At 31.3% G+C, this 26769-nt stretch overlaps 1 protein-coding gene across 1 annotated transcript in view; it reads right to left on the bottom strand.

The window, feature by feature from the left end:
* The window catches only part of LOC129219096 (ryanodine receptor-like), a 295024-nt gene extending 268722 nt beyond the window's left edge, over positions 1-26302 (bottom strand). Inside the window, 1 exon segment of the mRNA XM_054853416.1 lies at positions 26157-26302. Coding sequence (XP_054709391.1) covers positions 26157-26213 — 57 coding nt within the window. The 5' untranslated portion in view covers positions 26214-26302.
* Between the last annotated feature and the right edge of the window lie 467 nt (positions 26303-26769).

The raw sequence follows: 26769 nt of genomic DNA, 5'->3' as shown, positions 1-26769 counted from the left end.
AGCCTCGAGCGCATACCTGTTTTGTAGCGCTCATCTTCCCGACTTCTCAGCATTTTCAGAAACCCAGCCATGCTATCGGTACGGGTTATGTAATTCTGTTATTACAGGGTGACAAGAAATAACTTAGAGACACAAATTACACTATAACTTTAATGCTAATGAAAATGTTACTACCAAACTTCAAAATAAATATGAATACATTATTTCGTCTAATATATTTACAAACTTTTAAATTGGCAAACCTTTAGGATTAATACAGAGCTTTAAACGTGTTACAAAATTTTCGGCTCTGAGCCGCAACTCACTTACTGATAGTTTATCCCATGCCTTGCATAAGGATTTTTTTGGGATGCTAAGTTTTATGAGGTTAAGCACCCACCCTTGTTTCCACGATGGATCAAACAGAATAATCCATTGGGTTCAAATCTGGGGAATACGGTGGCCATTCTTGAGTTCCAATGAAGTCCGGAAAATGTGTCTTGCACCAATCTTGAGTGCCTTTAGCTCTGTGTGCAGGTGTGGAATCCTGTTGGAAGGTCCATTTTTTGTTTTCAAAGAACTATTGCGACCAAGGTAAGACAACATCTTCCAAAATGCGTTTGCGTTATGTTTCTTGACTAGTTTTATCCCCTGATGAACAAAAACAAGTCATATTTTCACCTCTAGCACATATCCCACCACAAACCATTAGATTGGGGTCTTTGAAGCCGTTCAACAGTGCAAGGTCCTGAAGACAAGTTTGCTTGCAAAACTTTATAAAACTTCGGCAAGGGATGGGGTAAAATATCGGTAAGGGAGTTGCGGTTTAAAACCGAAAATTTTGTGACACGTTTAAAGCTCTGTATTAATCCTAAAGGTAGCCACTGTGAAATATTGTAAATATATTAGACGAAATAATATATTTATATTCATTTTGTAGTTTGGTCGTAATAGTATCATTAGCATTAAAGTTATAATATATTATGAGCGTTCAAGTTATGTCTTGTTACCCTTTAGTGTCAAAACATAAAGCAGAGAATGGCACATTGTAAGACCCCAATTTTGTGTCTGTGAGTGAATCGGCTTTTTTGTAATCATTGCTCAAAGTTAAGGTAATTGGTTATTAAAGGAATCTTTAAATTTTTCTATTTTAAGTATAACAAACAATGCACTTTTCAATGCACAAAGCTTTAGTTTTTTAATTGAAATTTGAAAAAGGGAAAAAAAAGAAACGCTGAAAACTATAGGTACGCTTTAGCCTGTTGATAGTCTAACTTCCGTTTTGTCAGTCAAATACAATATCCAATTACAGGAAGAAGAGCATTGGAAAGTTTAAAATAAAATTTGTTCATTTTTGAGCATTTTGATCAGCCGAAGTTAACCTGCGGCCTGCCGAACTTTTGTGAGCAATGTCAAACTTATTTTCGTGCCCGGTATACACTCTCGAAAACTTTTTTTTTTCCTTTTCGAACGCAATTGCAGATTTTATTGGTCCTGGAAAATACCATATGTTAGATGAATTTGGCGACCTTTTCAAAGAACAATTCATTTCTAACGCATGTTAATTTGCATAATTTTTTTATGTTGGGGCCCTTCAGAAATAGTTGGCATATGGCCCAAGAAAAAAGCTGACTACAGCTGGTCTAGATCACTTGCCTAAGTATAAACTTTAAAAACTGAAGAAAAACTTCAAAGAAGCTTCAAAAAAGCTGTTTGGTGTTATTCTTTTATTTGTCCTTTTTTTCCTGTTTAAATTTTGTTTTACTTTACTTCATGAACAGTTTTATATGTGACAGAATAATATTTTTGATGTCCAAAATATAAATTCAAGTGATTGGAGCTGTATTCGTCAAAAAAAATTTTGTTTTTCACCTCATTGCTCAATGATTCAACAACGACAAAATGCTGAAAAACAAAGTTATTTTTTTTCTACTTTGTTCCAATGACACAGAAATATCATTCTATAAAAATATTAATAGTATGCTTAAAAAAATCATAAATAACTAATTGTTGTTTAGTATATTGTCATATTTGAAAATTAACCATAAGAGGAGAAAAAACCTGTGTTTTGATGAATATGGGTGGCAAGTTGATTTTAATTATGCTTTTGACAACGATAAGTGGGCATATTTTAGATCTTTCAGAAAATTCTGACTGAAATATTTTACAACCAAATAACTTTCATATCGTTTTTCAAATCACTCCGGTTCTACAACAGCAACATTCACCGAAAGAAATTCCACGTCGTTTTTACGGACTTTATCGGTGGGGGCCACAGTAAAAATTCCCTTCTCCTTCAATGAAGTTCCAAAGACTCTCACAGATATTAAATTCTTCTTCGAACATAAAACCAAGTAACGCCTTGTACATAAAGAAAAAAGAAAAAGTTTCGTCCAATCTTCACTGGTCCTTCCGAAAAGCATCGCTTGGGAGGGGTGTCCCTACAAGAGCAGATGAGGAAATGGATCGATCTCCTGGCTTTCGGCCAACCAACGTCTGGCCAAAACGCTTTTGGGGTCTTCGTCGCGAAAAGACAAGGCTCCCCGATCAAGAAGATAAGCGGTTCTTATGCCACCTCAACAGACCTCCAGACTCCTTTGTCTTTTCTCCGATAAACAAACCAAAAACCTTTCATGAAAATTGATCTGAATGTTTAGTCATATAAATGAAGGATAAATCTGTCACATTTCGTTTGTAGGATTTCCGTAACAATTTCCTTAACACGTGCTGTTAAAAATAAATTCAAGGGGGATTTTGTTTCATACACATTTTCACTACAGATGAAACAAACTAAACAATTTTTTAAAAAAATCATCCCAAAACCGAAGTTTATTTATGTATTTGAACTCTAGGATTTTAAAGTTCAGAATAAACGAAAACCATGAACGTTTCTCAAAAAGGTTCACAATACTTAAAAATCAAATTTATTATAGCTACTTAATTTTACAAATTAATGTTTCTAGGATTTTTTTTTTTTTTTAAATAAACTGACCAGATTTTCTTAGATGTCGTTTTAAATACTAACCATTTTAGTAACTAAACTTTTTCATGGGTTTATATTCCCAGATCAACAAGCCGGATATATTTTATCAATAATCAGACACGTTTACTTATATTTTTTTTTACATTGCAGTTGTTTACACACCTCTTTGCGAAAATTTGGCTTAGTACACTTTTTACAGATATTCTTACTATACATTACTCCGGAAAAAAGAGCGATTTACAAATGCTGCTTTAACTTCCACTCTTTCGAGAAACTATATTATATATATATATATATATATATATATATATATATATATATATATATATATATATATATATATTAGGGTGGTCCTTATTTTTGAAGTTGTAGATATTTTACGCGACGCCCCCTCAATTTGTTCCATTATACTACAAATAAATGATCCATGCAAAATTTTAAGCCAATCCATGAATATTAACCCGTGCCCCTAGGGCCCCCTTTTTTGAGTTTCGAAGAAAAAATTGCGGATTTTCTCTTTTTTTTTTGTAAAAATATTCTTTCGTTTCATATTTAAAGTAATTTTGAACCTCAATAGATTTTGTTACTTCTAGAACAACCATTCTCTCACTTTCATTCTGCAAAATTTTACGTATTACAGATGGCACATGTACACCAATGGCCTTGGGACAGGCATACCGCTATTCGCGCTCGTTTCAAATTAAGCGGCAGGGGAACATTTCTTTCCACCAAGATGGACACAAGAGATTCTAAAGGCCATTAATGAATGGCCTTGGCCATTATTGAATGATCTTTGACAACAACACTTTGCCTCCTCCAGGCTTTCGGGGTGTTAATTTAGAAATTTTTCTGTGTATGGTGTGTTCTAAGTTCTAACAGGTGAAGCAAATAATGTCGCTAGGTTTGAATGCTATAAATATAAGTAATGGCAATTATATTTTAATTTGTTGTTTTTTAGTTATAAATATACTTGAATGTTTATGCATTCTTAAAATATAAATTTTGAAAAATCCTCGATTACTCTATCATAAAAATATACTATTTTCCATATCTAAAATATAAATTTTAAAAAAATTAAAGATCGGAATAATATAAAAATCTATACTTTAAATTGTCGCCTTTTTAATACATAGTCCTTTATTATCATCAAATTCTTCTTGCAATTCACAAGATTTAGAAATCGAAATGGGTAACTATCCTAACCTGTTGAACCTTTTTTATATATCTAGTCTGCCACAACGCAAAAAATCTTTGCAACTATTGATATCTGCTCGCATTTCGTCAATGTTAGACAAATGCTATATTAGGGAAAAATATGCTGTTCATTTATTAACAGTCTATGTAGATGCAGTAAATATAAATCCAAATGACCTTGTGATCAATCGTACATCCCTTAAGAAAGCAAGTAAAAATTTTTGAGAGGTAAAATCAAATTTCATGAATTTAAATTTAAATTTTTTATTTATTCACTGGGATACAAAGCTACATTCAGATGTAAGTGAAAAAAAAACGCCTATAGGCTTACCGTGATAGCTTCAGGTCCCAATGTTGAACAGAGACTCAGAATTCCTGAGATATTTCTTCAGTTGTATATGATATCTTAGATTATTGCTCTTTATTGCTAACTGTTCAAGCTGTATTGTTTGATACAACGGCTTATAATATCGACTGTATAAATTGTGCGTGTAATTTTTTAGAGAAAAGCTGAACGGTGATATATTACATTTGCATTGCCATCATCATGCACTTGAAATCGTATTGCAGAGTGTTTTTAAAGAAGTTCTTCCCTTTCTTAGATCTAGACTCGATATTCCATTATTCAAGCGCTTCAAAATTGTGCGGAAATATCTCCATCATTCAAAACTTATAACATTTCAATCATGTACACATACCACTTAAATTCTAAAAGATGAAGTTCATGACATATTATCGTTCGTAGAAAGCAGAAATGAGAAACATTCCAGAGAATTCTCATAACTTGTAATAATACTTCTTGGTGAAGTCGTACCTCTTACAGGGATATGTTTTCAGCAACCTGGAGCTTATGCCTGATACAGACGGATGGCAAAAGGAATTTATTGTTTGAATATTTATATATTTAGGAAACAATTCAAATTGACCTTACATGAAGAGAATGCCCGTAAATGCTTTTACATATAATGTAGTATGAAGATATTGTTTTACGCAGCAACCCAATCTAGGCCATTAAACTAATATGTCTGAAAAACTAGCAGTGTACAAAACGATGACAAACATGCAGTTAGAAGCAGTGATTGGAAAATTCATAAATCACTTATGGTATTTAGGGAATGAACTAGTAGCTTTTTTCGTATTGGATGAAGGAATTAACTTTGGAGGTAGGAAAAGACTACTTCAAAACAATGCTTGCTGAAAAGGAAGACGTGACTGATGACTGTATAAAAAATTTCAGATAACAGTAGATGATTTGGAATACTTTCTTAGTAAAGATCTCCCTCTTTATAGAATCAATTACAAGTCAATAAAACTGTTTGATAAGTTACAAACACCAAAAGATGTTTTCCTATTTGATCCTGATTCATGGCAAAATGAAGGAAGCTATTTAAAGGGAAGAGATATCTTTAAAAGGCTGAAAGTTGTGAAAGATACAACTGAAAGAGGAGCACAATTAATCGAAGAATTTCCCACTCAATTTACCAAATATGAGTCACAAAAGCAATTTAGTATTTTACAAACAGTCCAAGGCTATCGGGAACAAATTGCACACGTTTGAAATACATTGAGAAAAGCGTACGATTAAGGTAAAGTTTTCTAAAGCACTATTTCATTCTTATTCAATGTCAAACCTTTAGATGATATGAAGTAGTTAAAAAGATTGATTTTAGTGCTACCTCATTGTAAAAGTATTTTGGAAACCTAGGAGAAACGATGCAAGGGGTCTGAAGTAAAAACTCGAAGATTTGTATGAAAATTGTCAAAAGTGTTGAAGTTCAACGTCCTAGGGGCACGTGTTATTATTGACCGATCGAGTTCAAATTTTGCACCGATTACTTTTTATTATAGTGTCACAAAACTAGGGGGCGTCACTTGCTGGATTCCGAAAAAAAAATTTCCCATATAAATAAGGACCACCCTAATATATATATATATATATATATATATATATATATATATATATATATATATATATATATATATATATATATATATATATATATATATATATAGTGTTCCGTTTTAACCTGCAAAACCTTTAATTTCGCAACCGTTAGTCCTAGATGAATACTTCCAATTGCAGAAATGTTCAAAATCAGATGCAGAGTTAAGATGTTGAAAGTTTGAAGTAAAAATTAAAATGAGTCAAAAAATACAAAATTTAACTTTTTATACGGGCCCCAGGTCTCCTAACTTATACTTAGGGAAATAATCTCCATTGAAAAGTAATTCCAACACAAAAAGTTTAAAATCAGTACGACCAATATTCACCGAGATATGAAACGCAGCATTTTCTGACTTACACCACTTTTCACTCGCCATCAATAACACATTTTGGGGGAAAATATAGCTGTTAACAAGTGTTTAAAATTATATGTGTGCATAGAGTGGTTTTTCAAATTGTTCGAGGTTTTGTAGTATATTTTTGCGTATCACGGCATAACTTTTGCATATATTTTTGAATAGCAATGAAAAATATAAGTACCCTGTTTTTCTTACTTTGACGAACTGTGATTCTTCTGAAAGGGCGATTAGTTCCAATTTCATCTTCTGTATGGTCCCTTTAAAACTTTGAAATGGACTATCTCCTTGAATTTTGGAGGCACAAATGCCACGTTTTTTGTGTCAGTAATAGTTTTCAATGGAGATTATTTCCCTAAATATAAGTTGGGGGTCCTGGGGCCCGTATATAAAGTTAAATTTTGTATTTTTTGACTAATTTTTATTTTTACTTCAAACTTTCGCTATCTTAACTCTGCAGCTTATTTGCAACATTTTCGCAATTGGAACGGAACACGCTGTATATATATATATATATATATATATATATATATATATATATATATATATATATATATATATATATATATATATATATATATATATATGTGTGTGTAAGCTTATCATATTTTATATTATTCATCTTTATTTCCAAAGATTTACAAAGTAGGAATATTTTACAGAAGATCATTCAATTGGAGAGATATTTTTTAATTTTCTCTAAACAGAAAATTAAATACATTTTTACTGCACAGTTTTGTACCCGAGGATAAAAAGGAACTGAACACGTAGCAAACATCGTTCTAAAAACAATTGGACGAAAGCAATAACTTTCTTTCGTTTATCATTTATAGAAATTATTTTAAAAAATAATCGTTATAAAAAACTAAATTAATTTATTTCATTTTACAAAATATGCATACCTGAGAAAAAAAACCTTAAAAATGTTGATAAAACCCGTTCAAAATATACTTTACCGATTACTGACTAACGATTAAACGACTAACTTAGTATGTTAAATTTTATTCTATACTATTTGCGTTGTAGTATTAAATGATCAAAAACGTAAAACAGAAAGCACTCTAAACAGGAATCTTTCCAAATACTAAATTTACTACAGTTTTTACACAAATTTGCGTCCTAAGTTTTATATTGTAAGCTAAACAAACCAGGAATATATTTAAGACACGTTCTAAATGCTCATAAGATCTTATAATAAGACTTAAAGTTATTTAACTTTTTTTATACAGATTTATCTCTCAAAACTAGCAAACCAGTATTACTTTATACTAATCGTTTTAAATATTTGCCGCAGTTCACAATAAAAACAAAATTTATCACATTTTGTATGACAAGATGTAATTTTATATTAAGGGGAACACTTTTTTTATTTTTTTTTATTTATTATTTTTAGAAACTGGTTCTAAGTATTGATGGTCTGTCACTGAGTTTCGACACTAAAAATACTCGTTTTAATAGCTTGTTATATGAAAAATATTCTCCGAAATAGTTGTAAGATGCAGAAATTATTTTTAAAATAAGCTAAAAAAATTTAAAATAGTATTTATGTCATAAGATTTTCATGTATAAATAAAATAATTTACTGGAAAAAAAACAGATTCAAAGCATTGGATTAGACTTACACGTGGGGTAAAATTTCCGAAAAAGCTCCTGAAACTATTGGGAGAAAAATTCAAAAGCATTTTTAAAATTTTGGTCTAGCTCTTTTAAATGAACACAACAGAACAAGTAATGATAAATTATGATCTAATTTCAAAAATGTTAATTATACAAATCCACAGTTTACGTCGGATCTTTGTCACAGAAGTGTTTTGACACTCATGTATTCACGTAAGCGTTTTTTCGCCTTGTACGGAGGCAACCCCTCCCACATACGGGATTTTCCTATTACAACAGTTTACGTCGGATCTCTGCCAAATTTGGCAAAGAGGTCCTTTGATGCACAGGAGGAGATTTTCACCAGAAAATCCGTTTTAATAATAATGACTGAATTTTTGGAATAACAAAAAGTCAAAGATTTAAATGTTTGAGTAGTAAAATTGCTCTTTTCTACACGTTGACAGGACATTTTTCACTATTCTTTATTTTTTAAGTCCGATTTGTTGAACATGTGTTACTTAAAACCACTTTTATTTTCGAGGTAGAGCGTGTAACGTCGTGCAACAGAACAAAAACAATGCTCAACTCAAAATTTTTTACAGAAATCGTGATTAAATTTGCGATTGTAAATGTGTTTATTATGTTTCATTTTCCTACTTTTTAAAACGCTTACCTTCTAAAAAACCCGCCAAAACAAACGTTCCTGATTTTTTTTTTTTTTTTTTTTTTTTTTTTGAGAAGTAGGTGCTTATAAAAGAATTTCTCCGATTTGTTCACATTTTTTTCCTCCAACTGGAAAAAAGAAGAAAACGGAAATTTTTAATCATGTTTACTCGCGAGCTCTCTCAAATAGTCATCTTTTTTGCAATTGACGGCAAAATAGTCGCTTATGTCTGTATTTTGGCTCAAATATACGTAATGATAACTTTCAAAATAGTCGCAAGTAGTGTCCCTGTGATCGATTGTTTGCTGGGATATATGGAAGAAAGTGCTTGGATTCAGAGCACTAAACTTCAGAGCTCTAATGCCTAAATTTTACTAAAACTTGTCTATTTTTTCAACATGTGATACATAAAACATCCTCACCCTTACAACACAAAGCATCTGAGTCATCACGTGCTTTAAAACAAATTTAAAAAGCAAAAACTGAAACTTTTGCATTGCGCAGAATTACCCGACCAAATCGGGCAATTCTACGCCCACCTCCTCTGCCTGTGAAGAAAATATACGAAACTGAAATACAATTACAACTATTAAGTAATTAATGCCCGACTTGAAGCTGTAGTCTTTTTCATACATAGAAAACGCCTTTTAAGCTATTGAAAATAATTTGACCAGTTCTTATTAAGTGATTCTATTTGCTTCATTTGTGGCGAAGGTTTTCGGAAGACCGAAAAAGTTCAAATTCAAATCGAATGGTTGAGTCTATGGCTTGTATGAGGTATTAAAGATAACAGAGTTTTTTCATTTACTAAATATTTGTAGGTTTTCACGGAATAGTGACTGGCATGATTGTTCAATATTAGTCAAATATGATTTGCTTTTTTGACATAGTATTTTTGCCTAACTGCTAAAATCAATCATAAAATAAATTTCATTTATCCATCAAATCTTAGGAAACCTATTAACTGCTCCTATTGAACCTTCATGCTGAAGCTGAAGAGGCATTTAAAGTTTGGAGATATAAGCTTAGGAGAAGCGAACTTTTGTGGAACCATATCTCTGTTTAAACGTCGCTGTTTGGACGCCATTAATGATTTTTTAAAATGTATGCTGTAAATAAATTAAAACTGGTTCAATTATAAAAGCTTAAAGTCCGACATTAAAATATTAGTATTAGTATCATTTAAATATCTTGCAAATTGTTACTTCGCAGAATTACACCTCAAGGATTACGCAAAATTATCCGCAAAGACAGATATTTTCCATAATGTCTTTAAACTTAATGGGCCATTCCACGGAGAACGGCCATTTTCACCTCGCACTTAACGCCACATATATTTCATTAAAAATAATACTCTAAAATAATTCATTATATTTTTTTTTTCTACTTGACAAATTACAAACTTACGCGTGATTTCTTAAGCAAAATCCTTTGTTATTACGCTTTTAAAAGTATTACTTTTTAATGAAATGTAGGAACAGAGTCACGTGCGGGACAAAGGGTTGACTTTTTCGTGGAATGGCCCTAATAGGTGTTCGATCGAGTATATTTGCGATGAAAACGTAAAACCAATCACTCTACATCAATAATCAACAGCAACAAAAGAAAATAAATCTTAACTTTTTGCAGTTGAATTTTATTTTAACAAGATTGTTATTAAGAAACGGCAAGTGAAAATATTATCCAACATCCAGACAAAACAAACAAGCATAATGTCGTCTTCTTCTTCACATTAAGTTTCTAAGCTCACCTTCAAATGGCACGAACGTACGCACGACCATATTATCTGAGCCCAAAATTATCCTCATGCGCAAAATTTGACCACTACTTTGCTAAAATTTTAATCGCAGCGAAAATGAAAATTTAAAAGGTGCATTTTTAAGTAAGAAAAATTCACTCTCATTTCGATTTCTCATTAACAAAACTGAACTGAATTTTTTCTTCGAATACGTGACTTCATAAAATTGCGAGTTTCAACCCGTCATTTGAGTTAGTAGTAGAAAAAAGGATGAAAATGTTCTTTTCCGTAAAAAAAAAAACATTTTGAACATTAAAAGAAGAATTGTGGAGAATAGTAAAAGACTTGTAACTTATGGCGAAAATACATCAATTGCGGAAGTTTACTGTATCTTCAATAGTTTTGTGCAACCAAAAAAAAAACCCCAGAACATGCCGTTCAACGATTTTTTTTTTTCACAAAGGTCTATGTTTTTATGGTTGTTTTAAGTGACACAAAACGCTTTTACCACGTTTTTATTGATTTGGTTTGATTTTTATACGATTGATTTTTTAATAACTTTCCAACGAGCTAGAGACTTGAAATTTTGAACATAGATCAGAATCAGATGAAAAGACGTGAAAATAATTTATTATGTTTCAAAGTGTTGGAAATTTAGTTTTAAAGCCAGGAAATTGCATAAAAAGCTATTTTCTGTACGAATAAAATACTGTATTGTTTCGTGTTTGATACCATTCGAAAGCCCGTAAAAAACTACCCCAGATGATGTGAATTCGAAATACATGTGACTATTTAGAACTCTTGGAATAATTATATTTTAAAATGATTCCAAGTGAAATTATTTGAAGGTTATACTTCATTCAATGTAATACATTGTATTGAATAATTGTCGCTAATAATGAGTTTTAATGTAGCAAAATAAGCGTCACTTATTTTAAAATGACATTTCTTCATTTTATTTGGCGATGTAAATCTCTCTTAACGAGCTTGGCAGAAGGTATAAGCTTTGCAGTCCAAGGAGATAAATGGTGAAAACTAATTTGAAAAAATATCAAATTAATATATGGAAGGCATATCACAGATTGGTGAACTTTGAAAGTAAATACTGGAATATGAAAAAATATTGAGTTTCAACTTTTTAGTAGATATATGCTTTTGTTTCTGCTAGACTCATCCTTGGCATATTTTTGTAATCGGTTATGTGTTTCCGATTCATTCATGGAGAAATATATTTGTATGATATTTGTGTTTATATTACCACATTAAAAATATTCTGCTTGCATTGAACTTATGTTTTACATAGAAATGTAAATAACGCTGAATATTTTTAAAGTTACAATATAATTTATCGTGCAGTTTATTGTTTAAGCTCATTTTATCGACTGACTAAATTTATAGAACTCTTTCATCATTAATTTAACAGTCACTGTCTCATCGAAGCATTTAAAATCGATTGAAACATTTCAGACACGCAATGCTAAAAAGCATAAAATAATACAAAGTTTTACTATACGTTGTCTTTAAAATGAACTAAAAAGTACAAAACAACTTCTGTAAGTTTCATGCAGATTCAAAGCCCCATACAGTTTCAGAACTTTTTACAGATTGTATGAAAAATTTATGACAATGAGATTTAGATAGCTATCAAAATATTTGTAAGCTGTAAAAGGAAAAAAAATGGGGTGCATGTACTACATAAATGTAAAGGACAGCTATCAATGAAAGAATTACCTCAGCTTATTCTATTTGCAGAGAGATAAAATCGTAATCTAAATTATAGATGCATCATTTGTCTGTTGTGTGAGCCCCACATTTTTTTTTCTTTTAAAGCTTAAAAGTATTTTGATAGCTATTAAAAACTCACAATTACAATTTTCTTCCGAACAATCTGTAAGAAATTCTGAAAATGAATGGAGCTTTAAATCTACAAGAAGATTAGAGGAATTATTTTATACTTTGTAGTTCATTTTAAAAACATGGTGTATTAAAACTTTTTATTTCATAAACTATTAAATTCTAGGGACTTTAGTTTTTGAATTTCTCCTTCCCACGTCTCCTATTACCCTGGTTCGAATAATCAAATCATCCTAGTGTTACAAGAAGAGTTCAAATTATCCATTTCCTCTCTGACAAGAATTTATAAGAATAAGTTTTTCTTTTCCCAGTTTAAAAAAAAAAACGAAAGAAGAAATCTGATGCCATTACCGATAACTAGAGGTTTCGATGACATTCATACTATCAGAATTAAACAATCTCACTGTCTAAATGTCATTGGAAAATAATTCGGAATCTCTACAATTCAAATCTTGTCTCTAGCACACAAGAATTTATTCTTCCAGAAAATTGTTTCAAGTGTTAGTTCAAAAAACCTTCATAATTGTATTTGAAATAATTTTGTACAAAAACATAGTGTCTGAATATTTAATGCTGTGAATTTTATTGTGAGCTTAAGCATCTTCGGGTAATTCATTCGCAAAAGTGTACTCAACTCTCGATTACTCGAAGTCCCAAGGGACAGAGGCGAAAACAATCGAATAATTGGTAGTTCAAGTTATGGGAAGATTCCAAAACAGTTTCAAGAGTTTAGGACCTAATAAAAACTTTGAGGTAAAGGCTTATTTGAGGTATAAGTTTCGAGCATCGAGATCCGACTGTATTTAATCGGGACGGAATTTATTTTACAAAACTCGGAAAACAACTTAACCGTATGTAAATTAAATTATATTCAGTTCCTTACGCAACCATTATGCACTAAAACCCACAAATAAGTCACTTATTAAACGCAAATGCTTACAGTTTCGAATACGTCATCACTTAATTTCTAGATTGTAAAAAAAAAAACCTTTGTGATAAGAAATCCGTTGTACTACAGCAATTTGAAGTTAGAAATTTTCCTTCCGAACATCTATTTATATATACATGTTGCCTCTTCCATTGCTATTTACTGCTTAGAGAAATCCGGAGATGTGCTGCATCAGGAAGAATCTTGAAAATAAGCCAACTCAGGTCTTATACAACCCTTGTTGCTGAGTTGCCACGCGGAAAACTGATGATGACTGAAAATGAAGTCTTTCGAACTTAAATTATGCTTGAAACTGATGAAAAAGCGTTTCAATTCAACCATTATGAAAACGAATCAAGGTTGTCGTATCCAACAACAATTTGTGTCATTATAAGTGTCTCAGCCTTGATTCAAGAACTTTTTGAAAGCATGTTTCAAGCATTCGGTTTGCTTAGAAAATTTAGAGCACCGTAATAAGGCATCATTACAATGTGTCAATCAAAGGATTGGTTAGTTTTCTGTAACGTGGCTAGTTTATTCCTTAACTGTTAAACGGATTTCTCAACAGTGACTCGCATTTCGTGGTTACTTTTTCGTTTATTGTAAGAGAATAACACCTTTTTACGTATTTTTATTGCGATTAATTATTCACTTAATTATAAGTAAAAATAATGAAGTGGTATTAATTTAGTTAGAAAAAAAAGGATTGGCAAAAAGTAATTATCATTTGTAAACCTTGACAGTGTACCAGCTTTAAATAAACTCGAAAATTTATATCAAAATAAACAATTCTATGACTTGGTTTCAAATAGTTAAAAACTTTAAAAATCCTCATAATTTAAAAGATTCAGAAATTGTATAAATTCTCATAGTTCTAGAATAAACATTTTCTGATATGTAAAAATAAATGAAGTTTAATAAAGTTAAGAATAACTTATATGAAAATGTAAATAAACAAACATCTAAATAAAATGGTTTCAGAAAAAGTTTCACCTGCAGAGGACCTTGAGTAAAAGCAATTTAAAAGCTAATTTAACCATCAAAAACACAGTATGACTATTTAGTGTAGTAAAACAGTTTTCGTTTCTGTACTACAATATCACAAATCTCATCATGTAAAAAAGCTTACAAGTTGTTAACTACTAAAGGAAAATTTGTCATCTTTTTGCTTAGCCAATATTGATATTTTCAAAACATAGGTGTAAAGATTGTACGCTCATTGTCTTAGTGCTCAGCTATAAGTCATTTATATTTTTGTGGCAACTACAAAATACATTCAGAAACATTATTAAACAAACTGGTCATTTTGAAAAAAGTAAGTATTCAAATTTCTGCTTGTAAAAACACAAGGGTTTTTTTTTTGGGGGGGGGGGCTACAAGTAAAACTGAATGAATAATAAAATAACTGAAGGCAACTATTAGAAAAGATTATAAATATTTCTAGAAACGTTGCACTAAGGCGAGGTGAAAGGGTATGTTTCAACTGTTTTTTAAGTCTTTACACTAAGAGAAACGTGATGAAAGGAGATATATTTAATGCTTCTAAAAACTTTGAACTTAGCAAAATATGATGAATGGAGCATTTTAAATATATATCTGCATTAAGCAACACATGATGATTGGCATGATAAAACAAATATTTAAGGGCCAACAATGAACAGGGTAATTTTGGTATATTTTTCTGAAATTCTTTTACTGTCAGCATAAAACACTGAATATTCTATTAATGTTTTCGAACCAACCTAAATTACTTTTAGTATATATTTTTGAAATGAAAGCTATAAAGAAAATTTCATATACATTTTTAAAGCCGTAAATAAACTTAAAACAAAATATTTACACTATAATTTGACAGGAAATAAAAACCAATGGTGTGACAAATGAGGTGGAATTTTCGCAACAAAAACTGCTAAATTCGCTCTCGCAAAATTTTCTTGTTATTAAGAAATAAGCCTTCATAAAGCATGAATTTTTTTCTGAAGAAATTGGTTAGTACTAATTAAATTATATGATTTACATCCGAAAGTACAGAAAAATTGCCGCATTTGAAGCCTTCTGTAAAACATAAAAGGAAGCAATGTTTCAAAAACTTAATATAGTTTTAATAAAGCATTCTGCTGTTTTTTATTTTAATTGCGAGTTAAAAGACTAAATTAATTGTTAGTTGAACATATTTCTCATTTTATAACTTTTGGATAATTCCTGAAGAAAAAACTTTTCTATAATTCATTTTCAGCATGAGTTCATGCACTTGGCTTTGAAATTCATTGGATAGTGAATTTATATTGATAACTAGCTGTACCCGCAAGTCTGTGCTCGTACTATTAGGTTAAAAAAGAACTCTTCAAGAGTGTTTAAATTTCCCTTCCTACTCCAAAATTTAAAAAAAAAGAGATTCCGTTTCGTTAATTAAAATATGTACACATAATTTTACCTAAGCTCCAACCGTATTCCATGAAGTTATATAAAATCCTACTATACTGATGTTAACCGGCCATCAAAACTCCCTCTTTCAAAGAAAAAAGCATCTAATTTAAGGGCTCTTCAAAATCATTCAAAACCACCATAGCTAAGCGTTTAAAGAAAAATAATACGATAATAACTTACAACTATCCAATCCAAAACAAACTGCCAATAAAAAGGCAAAGAAAAAAAAATATCCCTAAGTTTAGGTTTATCGTCTAAAAATACTAATAAATAAAACAATCAAAGAAAATAAATAAAAATAACACTCTACTTATAATTTCAAAAATAGTTAAGTTTGGGTTAATGTTAAGTTTGAGTGAATGCATTTTATTGGCCATGCAACAAAGGATCAGAATCGAGTAAAAACCCCTTACCTAAACAATAAAGAATTTAATTGAAATACTTAGTGCAATCAGGACAAAATGAAAATCCGTGTCCCTCCTGAAGGAGAAATAATTTATATGTGCTGTAGTTTTAGTAAATGAAAATCGTCATCCCCCTCCCCCTCGAAGAAGAAATTTTTTTCAGTGAAGGGCAATTCCATAGAAATGACAACATTAAAAATGAAAAAAAAATTTAAATCACTAAATTTATTGGAATGATTTTATAAACTACTATCTGCATCGTTTCACGGTTTTCCTGGAAAATAAAAGCGATTTCAAGTGACACATGCTCAACCCTCAGACGTGAATAAAAGAGAAATTTATAATAAAATTTCCATCCACATTAATGACAACAGTTCCTAAAAACCTCGTTGCAGTAAGGACATTAGTCTCTAAAAATTGTCATTCAAATTAAGACATTAGTCCCTAAAGGAACGAAGACAACAACTTTGAAATAGGTTTAGCAATGCTTTTAAGAATCCCAATCCCTATCAAAATGTGCTCCGTACTGTGTGGGTTACTCAATTGAAGCTGAGGTCGAATGACATATGCCTGAAATTTTCTTCTGAATAACTAAGGAGAAATATAGCCAAAATTGTGACATTAAAATAAAGACAACAGCTTGAAGTATCGTCAACAGTGTCCAACATCTTTATTGGAAAGAAAGACAACAGTAACCAATGAGGGGAACACCCAAAATTTTCATTACTGAACCGACATTAACCTGAAAAAAAAAAACCTCATTAACGAGAGAGCAACAATCCTTAAAAACCACAATTAGATTGAAGACAATGATTCATAAATAAAATCAACGGTTTACTTAGAAACTTATGTCAGAATAAAGACAACAGTTCCTGAAAAATCCAATTAGAATGGTGACGATAGTCCCTAAAACTCTCGTTTAGAAAAATAGAAAATTTTCTTAAAGCCCCCACTGAAATAAGAAAATAGATCTTTCTAAACCCTTGATAGAATAAGGGAAACAGTTTTCCAATAAAGTAAACCATCGTTTTGAATACCTCCATCTCAATAGGGAAAATAGTTCTAGAAAAGACATTCAAAATAAAGGAAAATTCCGAAATCGCATCAAATATCTAAATCTGTGTATCCCTTTCCCCCTAAACTGATCCCGATGGATTCAACTGGAGATCCGATACTGGAAATTTTTCGAACTCACCACCGATATATAAATATACAGGGTGAATTTTACCTAATCTGCGAAACGAAAGGAGATGGTAGAGGCTAAGTGCAGCATAGAGCCACCCATTACCTTGGCCAATTCCTAAATGTAAATGAGTTTTAGTATATAGAAGAAAAATGAGTCAAAAAACAAATTTCTGAGAAAAAAATCGATTCCTGTAATTTCTGGAAAACCTACTGACAAAAAGAGTACGACAAAATAATATATAATAAAACATTTTTTAACGTAACAGTTGAATTTTTCAGCGAGCTACAATCTTTGAAACAGTTATAGTACTCAAAGCTCAATTGGCGCCAAAATATGTAATCGACCTTTTCAAAAAACTTGTTTGAGTCATAATCTGTAAAATCTTCCAAAAACTAGTCCACTCTTCTAGCTTTCAAATGATACCGCAGTAAGTCATGTTGGGGTTCAAGTTCGGCAGAAGCTAAGCCTTTAGTTTGAAACATTCTCGCTCTAGTCCCGTTTGTCAGAAAAGGAGACCAGCAAAGACGTCGCATTTCTTTTAGACAAGGGATCCCACCCCTAAGATTAAGGGCACACTCCCACTCCCTTAAATATCGCGAAGATCCCCAAAAGCAACAACCTCACTCCATAAAAAAAGAAAATTCCCCTCAAAACAACCCCCCTAAAAATATCAATTGCGCAGTCTGTGCCATGCCCCCCCCCCCCCGATCAGCACCCGTTTTAGAACAAGATCCCTCCCTCTTTCTGCTGTCATCTGTTTTTATAACAAAACGAAATTTTTACATAATTAAGATCAGATGTATATGTTTTTGCTGTGTTGTCTATCAAAATATGACCGGACGCATTGGGACATCGCGCCGCCTTCTTCGATTCTAGGTGCGTTTTTTAAGTTCCCGCATCATGCCGCAAAAGCTATTTATCTACGAGTGCAATTCTAACTGATAAATTAAAGAGCGTAAAATCACCTTTGAAAATGTGTGTGTGTGTGTGTGTGTGTGTGTGTGTGTGTGTTTTTTTTTTTTTTTTTTACTATAGCAAGAAGAAGTGCAGAGATAGTCAGATATTTAGTTTCGAAGTTTGTGAGAAAGTCATTATTTTTCCCTCTTGTTTTATTTTCGGGACTCTGAGAAAGTCTAACAAATCAATTCATTTTAGCTTGGACTCAGAATCAACATTAATGAATTTTCAAAGTGAATATCTCCACACTTATAGCTACTACAATAAAAACTAAAACACATTTTTAAAGGTAATTTTGTGCTCTTTAATAATTTAATAAATGATTTCAATCGCAAGTAAGAGGTTTTTGAAATATGAAACAAAAACTAAAAAAACGCACCAGAAATCCAGGATGGAAGGAAGAGTTCCCGCCAGCATATTTTTATAGGCCACCTGGAGGCCCTCTAATCGTGCCCTACATTCCTCTAATAGTAATAATGTAAAAAAACTATGCTTTGATTAAAAGAAAGATAGAGGCAGAAACTTTCAGAGGGATCTTGTACGAAAAGGACTGTGACACCTTTACCGGTCCAATGTTTAGACAAACACAGTTTGAAATGTCACAAATAAAAAGCTTAGTTTCTGCCGAACTTGAACCACAATATGATTTAGTGTGACATCGTTTGAAAGCTAGAAAAGAGGACTAGGTATTGGTAGATTTTACAGATTGTGACTCAAACAAGTGTTTTTGAAAAGGCCGATTACATATTTTGGCGCCAATTGAGCTTTGAGTACTAGAATTGTTTCAAAGATTGTAGCTCGCTGAAAAATTCGACTGTTATGTTAAAAAATGCTTCATTTTATGATTTTTTATCACAGAAATTGTTCTTTTTCTCAAACATTGGTTTTCTCACTGATTTTCCTTCTATATGCCAGAAGTCGGTTACGGTTAAGGATTGAACTAGATAATGGGTGGTTCTATGCCTCACTTGGGCTTCTCTATTACCCCTTTTCGTTTGTCAGATTTTAAAAATAAATCCCTGAACGAACTTCAGATCGTAATGTGGTACTTGTGAGAGCATCTGTACAGGAAACTCTAAAGTATTTAGCACTTAAACATGCAACCGGCCAGCGATTTCCTGATAGGGATGTAAGAAACCTGTACAGTGATATTCACAACGTGAATAGTTTTTCTAGCCGGGAAAAAGCATGTCAACCAAGTTGGAACAGAATGCGAAACTCTTGCTGAGTAATAATCAAAAAACCACCATTTCGAATATGCTCTTCCACATCACATGACGATGCTTACCGCACCATATCCATACTGCATTGTCCACCAGCATTGAGAAAAAATAAAATGAAGAGAGTGAAGACTTTCATTCATGAAACCAACACCCCAAATCCCATGATGGATTTTAAAGCAAAGCATTGGAAGAAATCAGGTTTAATTCGCTTGTTCCACGCTTAACGTGCCAACCATTCGTCGTTGTTGAGTCACGTGACTTGAGGTCTTTGGGTCAGCTTTTGCTAAGCCAACCATTGGACTTGCTCCCTCCATTTTAATTCTTGCTCTAAGTCCACCACCGTATTCTTACTACAACTTATACAGCACCATCTCCAAATACGAGAGGTTAATATGCTAAACCCTGAACCTGGGTATTATACAGAGGTAGAGAAAATGAATGAGCAGATACTAAACTTTCATAGTTTCTAAACACATAACACGATACAATATATATAGTTGTTGTTCTTTTAGTTTCAAATATTCATTGCGTGACCCTTTTGTTATACGACAAACATCTAATTTATAATCCAGTTTGTAGCATTACGCAGTCAATGGTTCCATAATGCTTCACAAATGCTTCTGTCAACGGTTCGTAATACTGCGCGAAGTTCTTGTACTATTTTCGCATCTGTCATTGACGTAATCTCACAAAAAGAAATCACACTGTATTGTGATGCAGTTCGTTCCACACGAAGATTAGATGTTTGTAGAGTAACAAAAGTTTAACATATAGATAATTTGAAACTGGAAAAAAAAAAGCTAGAAATGCTTTCTTTAATTTCGTGTCTCAACTATTTTGTTACGTATAATAGTTTTAATAATACAACTTTTTGAATCCGATTCATCTTTTGTGCTTACTCTGTATTATACTGCTGATATATAAATACGAATTTTGAGCATTAAGATAAATTTCAATATTCATATAATATACCAAATTATTTGTATAGTTAATGATGAATTCACTTTTATTTTAAATGATGAAATATAGTAGAGCCCTCCTTACTGTGGATGCTCAGGGTTATATTTTGTAAAAGTCACTCAGAACCCGCGATAACTTATTTACACTGAATTTAAATTAATAACAGCTCTACAGTAAAATACGAAATAAAATGTGTTCACCAAAAAAAAACTCAGCCATTACTTTGTAAGTTACAAAAAAAAAAGTGTGGCGAGATTTAAAACAAATTGAAAATTTAAACAACAAGCGAAACCGTGCTGGAAATGATGGTTAAGTTGAACCTGCTTTGAAGTTGTGGTTTACGAATGTCAGAGAAAATGATGTTCGAATAAACGCTCCGTTAATGCATAAAAAACTTAACTTTAAAAACATTTTTTCCAGCTTTTAAAATGAGCAAACAAGACTTTAGCATCGGACGGATGGTTTATTCGATGGAAAAAATGAACTTTGTCATTCTGCTAATTTATAATTTTAAACTGCGTTTAATTGAGTAATTGTAATTTTAATTTGCAGTTGTAAAAATAAACGCTTCTTAATTGAAAAAATCTCCATTTTGTGCGCCCTTGATTCCCTTCGGCTATTGTTATCAATCGGTTATTGTTATCAAATTATATCTGTCCCAAAGTGATCACAGTAAGCGGCACCGAATGTATATACACTATTATCAAAAAAAAAGGGGGGGGAACGTGAAGCAAAGTATATTTTAACCTTGTAGCAACACATGTAGTCTATGTCAGACAGAAAAAGGTTTGATCTTAATATCAAAACATATCAAAATACAAGCAATTTTCAAAAATTGATACTGATCTTGATTTTTTTAGTTAAAAATTATTTTGTTGTAATATAATAATAAAGTTCTTATTATTAACATTTTAAATATTAATTGGGACCTACTTTTAGTCGGCGCTGCATTTCTTTATTTAATATTAAGTTAATGTTTATTTCAAACGTTTTGTACAATTAGTGAAGTGCATGCGGCACCAAATGAAATAGTTCATTTCGTTTACTTATTCCTTCATTTATTAAATCACTCATTTATTTATTCATTCATTTACATTCCACAAATTCATTTATTTTCATTTAATATTTCACTTATTTATTCATTCACTCACTTTTTTTATTCATTCACTATTATATTCGCTCACCTATTTTTTCTCCATAGTATTAATTAATTTACTTATTTATTCGTTTATTGTTTCATGATCTATTCATTTATTCATTCTAACTTTTATTTACTCATTCATTTAATAAAAAAATTTTAATTATCAAATAAAAAATATTTTATTAGAAAAATATTTTATTTATCACTTTGCCTCATGGAAAATTAAGGAGAAAATTGTCCACTTTTTCTATGTAAGGTAAAAATTTATTGTCAAAAATAATGTTACAATCCAAGTTTTATGTGTTATTATTCTTTCGTTTGTACTGTATATTTTCAAATCAAATGTGCCGTTTGTTCATTTGGAAAAGGGTTAGTTATGTTAACTTGCCCCACATTCTTCCATTCCCGTGGTGCTTAAAATGCTTATCGAGGTATCCACAATTATTTTCTATAATTGTATTCTATATTTAAATCCAATGCATTAGTTTGTTCGTTTCAAAAAGGTAAGTTAACTATTTCGCTTTGGTCTACATTCCGCTACTTCCATGTTGCTTTAAATGCATATCGATATCCATTATTATATTCTATATTTAAAATCAATGTACAAATTTGTTCATTTTGAAAAAGGTAAGTTATATTGACAACTTCACTTTGTCTGTATTAGTTTGGAACATTAAAAACGCCATGGAATAGCATATATCTTTTGAAGCATGCGGAATAAAAAAATCCAATTTGTAGTTATTTTAACCGGACGTGATATAAGATATAAACTTACATCTTGCATCTCATTAAGAAAGAGCAAACTTTTCAATAACTTTACTTGCAAGGAAATGTAATATTTTCAGAAAATTTCAGTGCAATTTTTCAACATTTAATGATTACTTTATTTCGAATAACAAATGCATGCATAAACGAGAGAGAAAGAGATCCCCATGTGCAAAAAAATAAATAAACTTCAATTTTGAGAAGAGATCTTGCCAACATCTATTCCTAATTTGTACTTTCGGTGCTAGCTTATGTTTTTTTTTTTTTTTTAATATCTGGGAAAACGTATAGCGAGAGTAAGATAGGTAAGGAAATTCAATCTTTAGTCAATTACATTTTGCAACTTCCAATTTGTAGATTTCTGAGTCGGCGATTTACTTTGGAATTGAATGCCAATATTTTCTATTACCTATTTTCGAAGAAAACGATACGTTTATCTCGAATATTAATTAAACGTGTGAATAAAATAGCACACATGATGTTTTCAGAATTTTATTGTTCATCTTGAAATTACTTTTTATTTCTTGGGAATCAACTGCTGTATACATTATTAGCTACACATTTTTAAAATTGATGAATAAGGACTGAAAATGATTTAAATAGAGACTTAAGATGAAATAAGAATTTATTCGCTATGAACGTCAAATTTTTACTCAAATAATTCAACTTTACTTTGATTCAATTTTAAAGTTATTTGCCTATGAAAATTACCACCTTATCAGTTATTATACCAATCACTGTATTTGATGGGGAATAGTACCAGTTCTTCTATTTTTGTGATTGAATGCATGAAATGAGTTACAAATATCAGACTTCAAAATGAGAATAAATGACCTTAAGTATTCTGTTATTTCTCTTTTTACTGTTTAAGAAACGTCTAATATAAATTTAATTTTCAAATCTGAAAGTTTTCAATATTGATTCATGAGGGAAAAAACCAGTATAGTCTATTCATTTTCTGAAACAGTGATTAAATTCGAAATAATTTTTTAATTTACTTCTAATTTAAAGGACTTCTTTTAAATGTATTAATTTGCACAGGCAAAATGAAATGTGTCAAAGTTCATAAAAACAAAACATAAGAAATACTTCCATTACTGAGTCGATTCTTAATTTTTCAAAAAGAAAGAAGGAAAAATACTTTTGAGTTGCGTTTTCGTTAGAGGTACACAAAGAAGCAAACAAATACAACAATTGTGGCATGAAGTTAAAAAGGTCAAAAGATACGAAAATCTGGACTGCAAATGTGTGACATGTATTCAAGTTTTTAATGTAAAGTCTTTTATTGAGACAACGCTCAAAATTATGAACCAAGTTCAAAACCAAGTTCAAATGAACCAAGTGCAAAACAAAATTGATTATTTTTAGTACAAAAATTTTGCACTATTTTTCATTTTAATGATTTCCGTGCATTTTTGTACAATAAAAATGATTTAAGCTGTTAAAAATGGAGGAAAGTATAAGTGATATCATGTACATAACTGAAAAATGGGAAGTAGGGCTTTTGTTGTTAGAAATACTAATATGAAATACATAGAGGAGGGTGGCCCAAAGCGGGTAGGCATTCGTATGCCGCCGCATGGTGTGAAAGTGGCGATGCATACGTATGTGGTGTTTACCCGAATACCCCCGAGTTTCAATCAGTCCCAGCGAAGCAGCGGGGAAGCGGCATGACGTAACCAGACCTTAAATGCAAAAAATGACACATTTCGAAAAAAAACTGAAGGTATGTAATTTGTGATTAGTCGAAGACCAGTTTTTTTTTAGTCAATAATATTACGTTATTCTGATACCATCCACCTCTAAACTACGATGATCATTCCGCTTTTTTTCTTTTTTAATTTAAGGTTATAATAATTGAAATAAAAAACGTGCTTCAGGCAAAGTGGGTATACCCGCTTTCTGTATGTTTTGTTGGCAAATGTACTGACTTAGATTTTCTATTTAAGTAGGATAAGTATAACTTTAAAAAGTTATTTTTATGATGGCAATTAGCTAGTTTATTGATTAAACTATTTTTTTTAATGTTTTATAAACAAATATGCTGGCTTAGATTTTTAAATTAAGTTCAATAAGTATATATATATATATATATATATATATATATATATATATATATATATATATATATATATATATATATATATATATATATATATATATATATATATATATATTTCATAATGGCAGTTAGGTAGTCAATTGATTTAATCATTAATTACTTCATATTTGACTGACAAATGTACCAAATCACAATTAGTTAAACTTTCCTGCTTTACCCGAACGGCTTACCCGCTTTAGACCCCCATGTAGGGGAAAACGGGTTTTTCGAATGTTTATAATGTTTGAAAATAAATAAATATTGGGTCTGAAATAATGCATGAATCACTTTTTATTTTGAAGTTCAAAATCCCTTCTAGGAAACAAAACCAAAATTGTTACGATAAAAACCAAAAACTACCATTTTCGATCGTTCTTCGTTAACCTACCCGCTTTGGGTCACTCTCCCTTAGCATTTTTGCCATATTTAACAATAAATTATTATATGTTTTACAAGTAGACAAGTTTACATTTCAATTTTTACGCGTGAAATATATCATCCCCATATTACACCTGTTTTTTTTTTTTTTTTTTTGGTTTTTTGTTTTTTTTTTCCTTATTCCAATACATTTTTTACTTAAAATGTAATAGTTACGCTTTGAAATGTTTTGTGTTTCAAGAGTTTTAGATTTTCTGACCTTTATCAAAAAATAACTTCTGCTATATAGTTAAACTTTCTTAATACGACCACGGTTAATACGAAATTACAACTAAAACGAACTTTTTGCTCGTTACGTTTAGTTTCCAATTTAACTATGCTAAAAGTATCACGCATAATACGTACATAAAAATAAAAGTTTCGGATCAGATGCAAAAAAAAAAAAAAAAAAAGGCCGACCACGTCACTAAAAAATTTTGTGATTGAATACTGAACTTTTCTTGTTTTTCTTTTTTTACAAATTATTCTGTAAAGTTGTAGTGAAAACCCAATGTGTATCGAAAAATATACACTGAATTTTTTATGTTAATAATAAAGCCTAAACAACTAATTTACCTGCGGACATTTCAAATTTGCTTAGAGAGAAAACTATACATCCCACTTTTAGTTACAACCTGGCACTCAATTATAGATTAACATCTTTCTTTTCCAATTGTTTCCAGAAACATTCAAGTTTAAGAAGTAAGATAAATTTTTCCGGACATACTAATAATTAAATTACCATGCGTATTAGCAATAATAAATAGTTGTATTTCTTTTTAATTTATGGAAGCATTCCTTCATTTGGCACAATATTACTTATTCATGTTTTTTACGAATAACGGCTTTTTACGGACAACTTCGGGCAGTTTTGACAGTTCTTTTTAACCGAGTTCAACTGTATTTTTCTTCTTCAAAAATCTGTACCTAAGCCGTTTGTCTTGTTAATTAGCGATGTTATTACCTTTTGTATTTTGTAAAAGAGACAAGTTATAAATAAATTTAAGAATGTTGTGTGTCCTAATTGTTTTACATTTAACAATGCATCAAAATATAACACTTTTAGTACATATTTTTCCTCGTCCAATAACTGGACCCAAAACTTTTTTCTGTTAATCTGCAATATTATAGCACTTTGTATAAGATAAACTATAAATTTGAATCCGCTAATTTAGCTTTTAAATATCACAACACTTAAAAATCGTCCAATTTTCCCCACAAAAAAAATCACATCTTGACTTTTTCGTCGCATATTTTTTTACACTGACAGCTGTCCCATGAGAAACGCACACTCTTGCTCGAAATGATGTACGCAAAAGAGAAATCGAAACTCACCGTGCGCAAGAACGAGACATCATCCTGCTCAGAGCCACCTTCCGCTTCGTCAGACATGTCGGCTCACTGAACACCAGGAAGCGGGGCAATCCGGGCCCAGAATCTTCCCGACAGTAAAGTGTTATCCGCGGCTCCCGGACCCCTCCGACTGCCTGACAAGTTCTACCAAACGCTTTGGTCTGGAACGCATCCAGGGTTACTGCGCCACATTCCGGCCGAATGCTCGCCAAATCGCCCCGAAGTTTTTCCAGGGCGAAACTTTGCACCTCCACCGGCGGAAGATGGGGAGAAGATGAAGGAGGATGAGAAGTGAAAACCTAGAGAATTCGAATGCTTTCGCTGCTTAAAAAATTTATTTATGGCTAAAAAAGGGAGGTTTCCACTTCAAAAGGGGAAATTATAAATAATGTCACAGAAAACTGTAAATATAATATTTTCTTAGTATATTAACGAAAAGATCTACCACACTGCTGACATTAGATATACACAATAAAACCTGCTTCTGTACGGTAGATAGGGACGGCATTAAAAATCGCTCAAAACTTCAGGAGTAGCTAGAAGAAATAGTTTTCGCTACTCAATTTATTTATATATATACACACACACACACACA

The sequence above is a fragment of the Uloborus diversus genome, chromosome 3 (assembly GCF_026930045.1).
Source record: "Uloborus diversus isolate 005 chromosome 3, Udiv.v.3.1, whole genome shotgun sequence".
Lineage (NCBI taxonomy): Eukaryota > Metazoa > Arthropoda > Arachnida > Araneae > Uloboridae > Uloborus > Uloborus diversus.
This window is presented reverse-complemented; position numbering and strand designations above follow the sequence as displayed.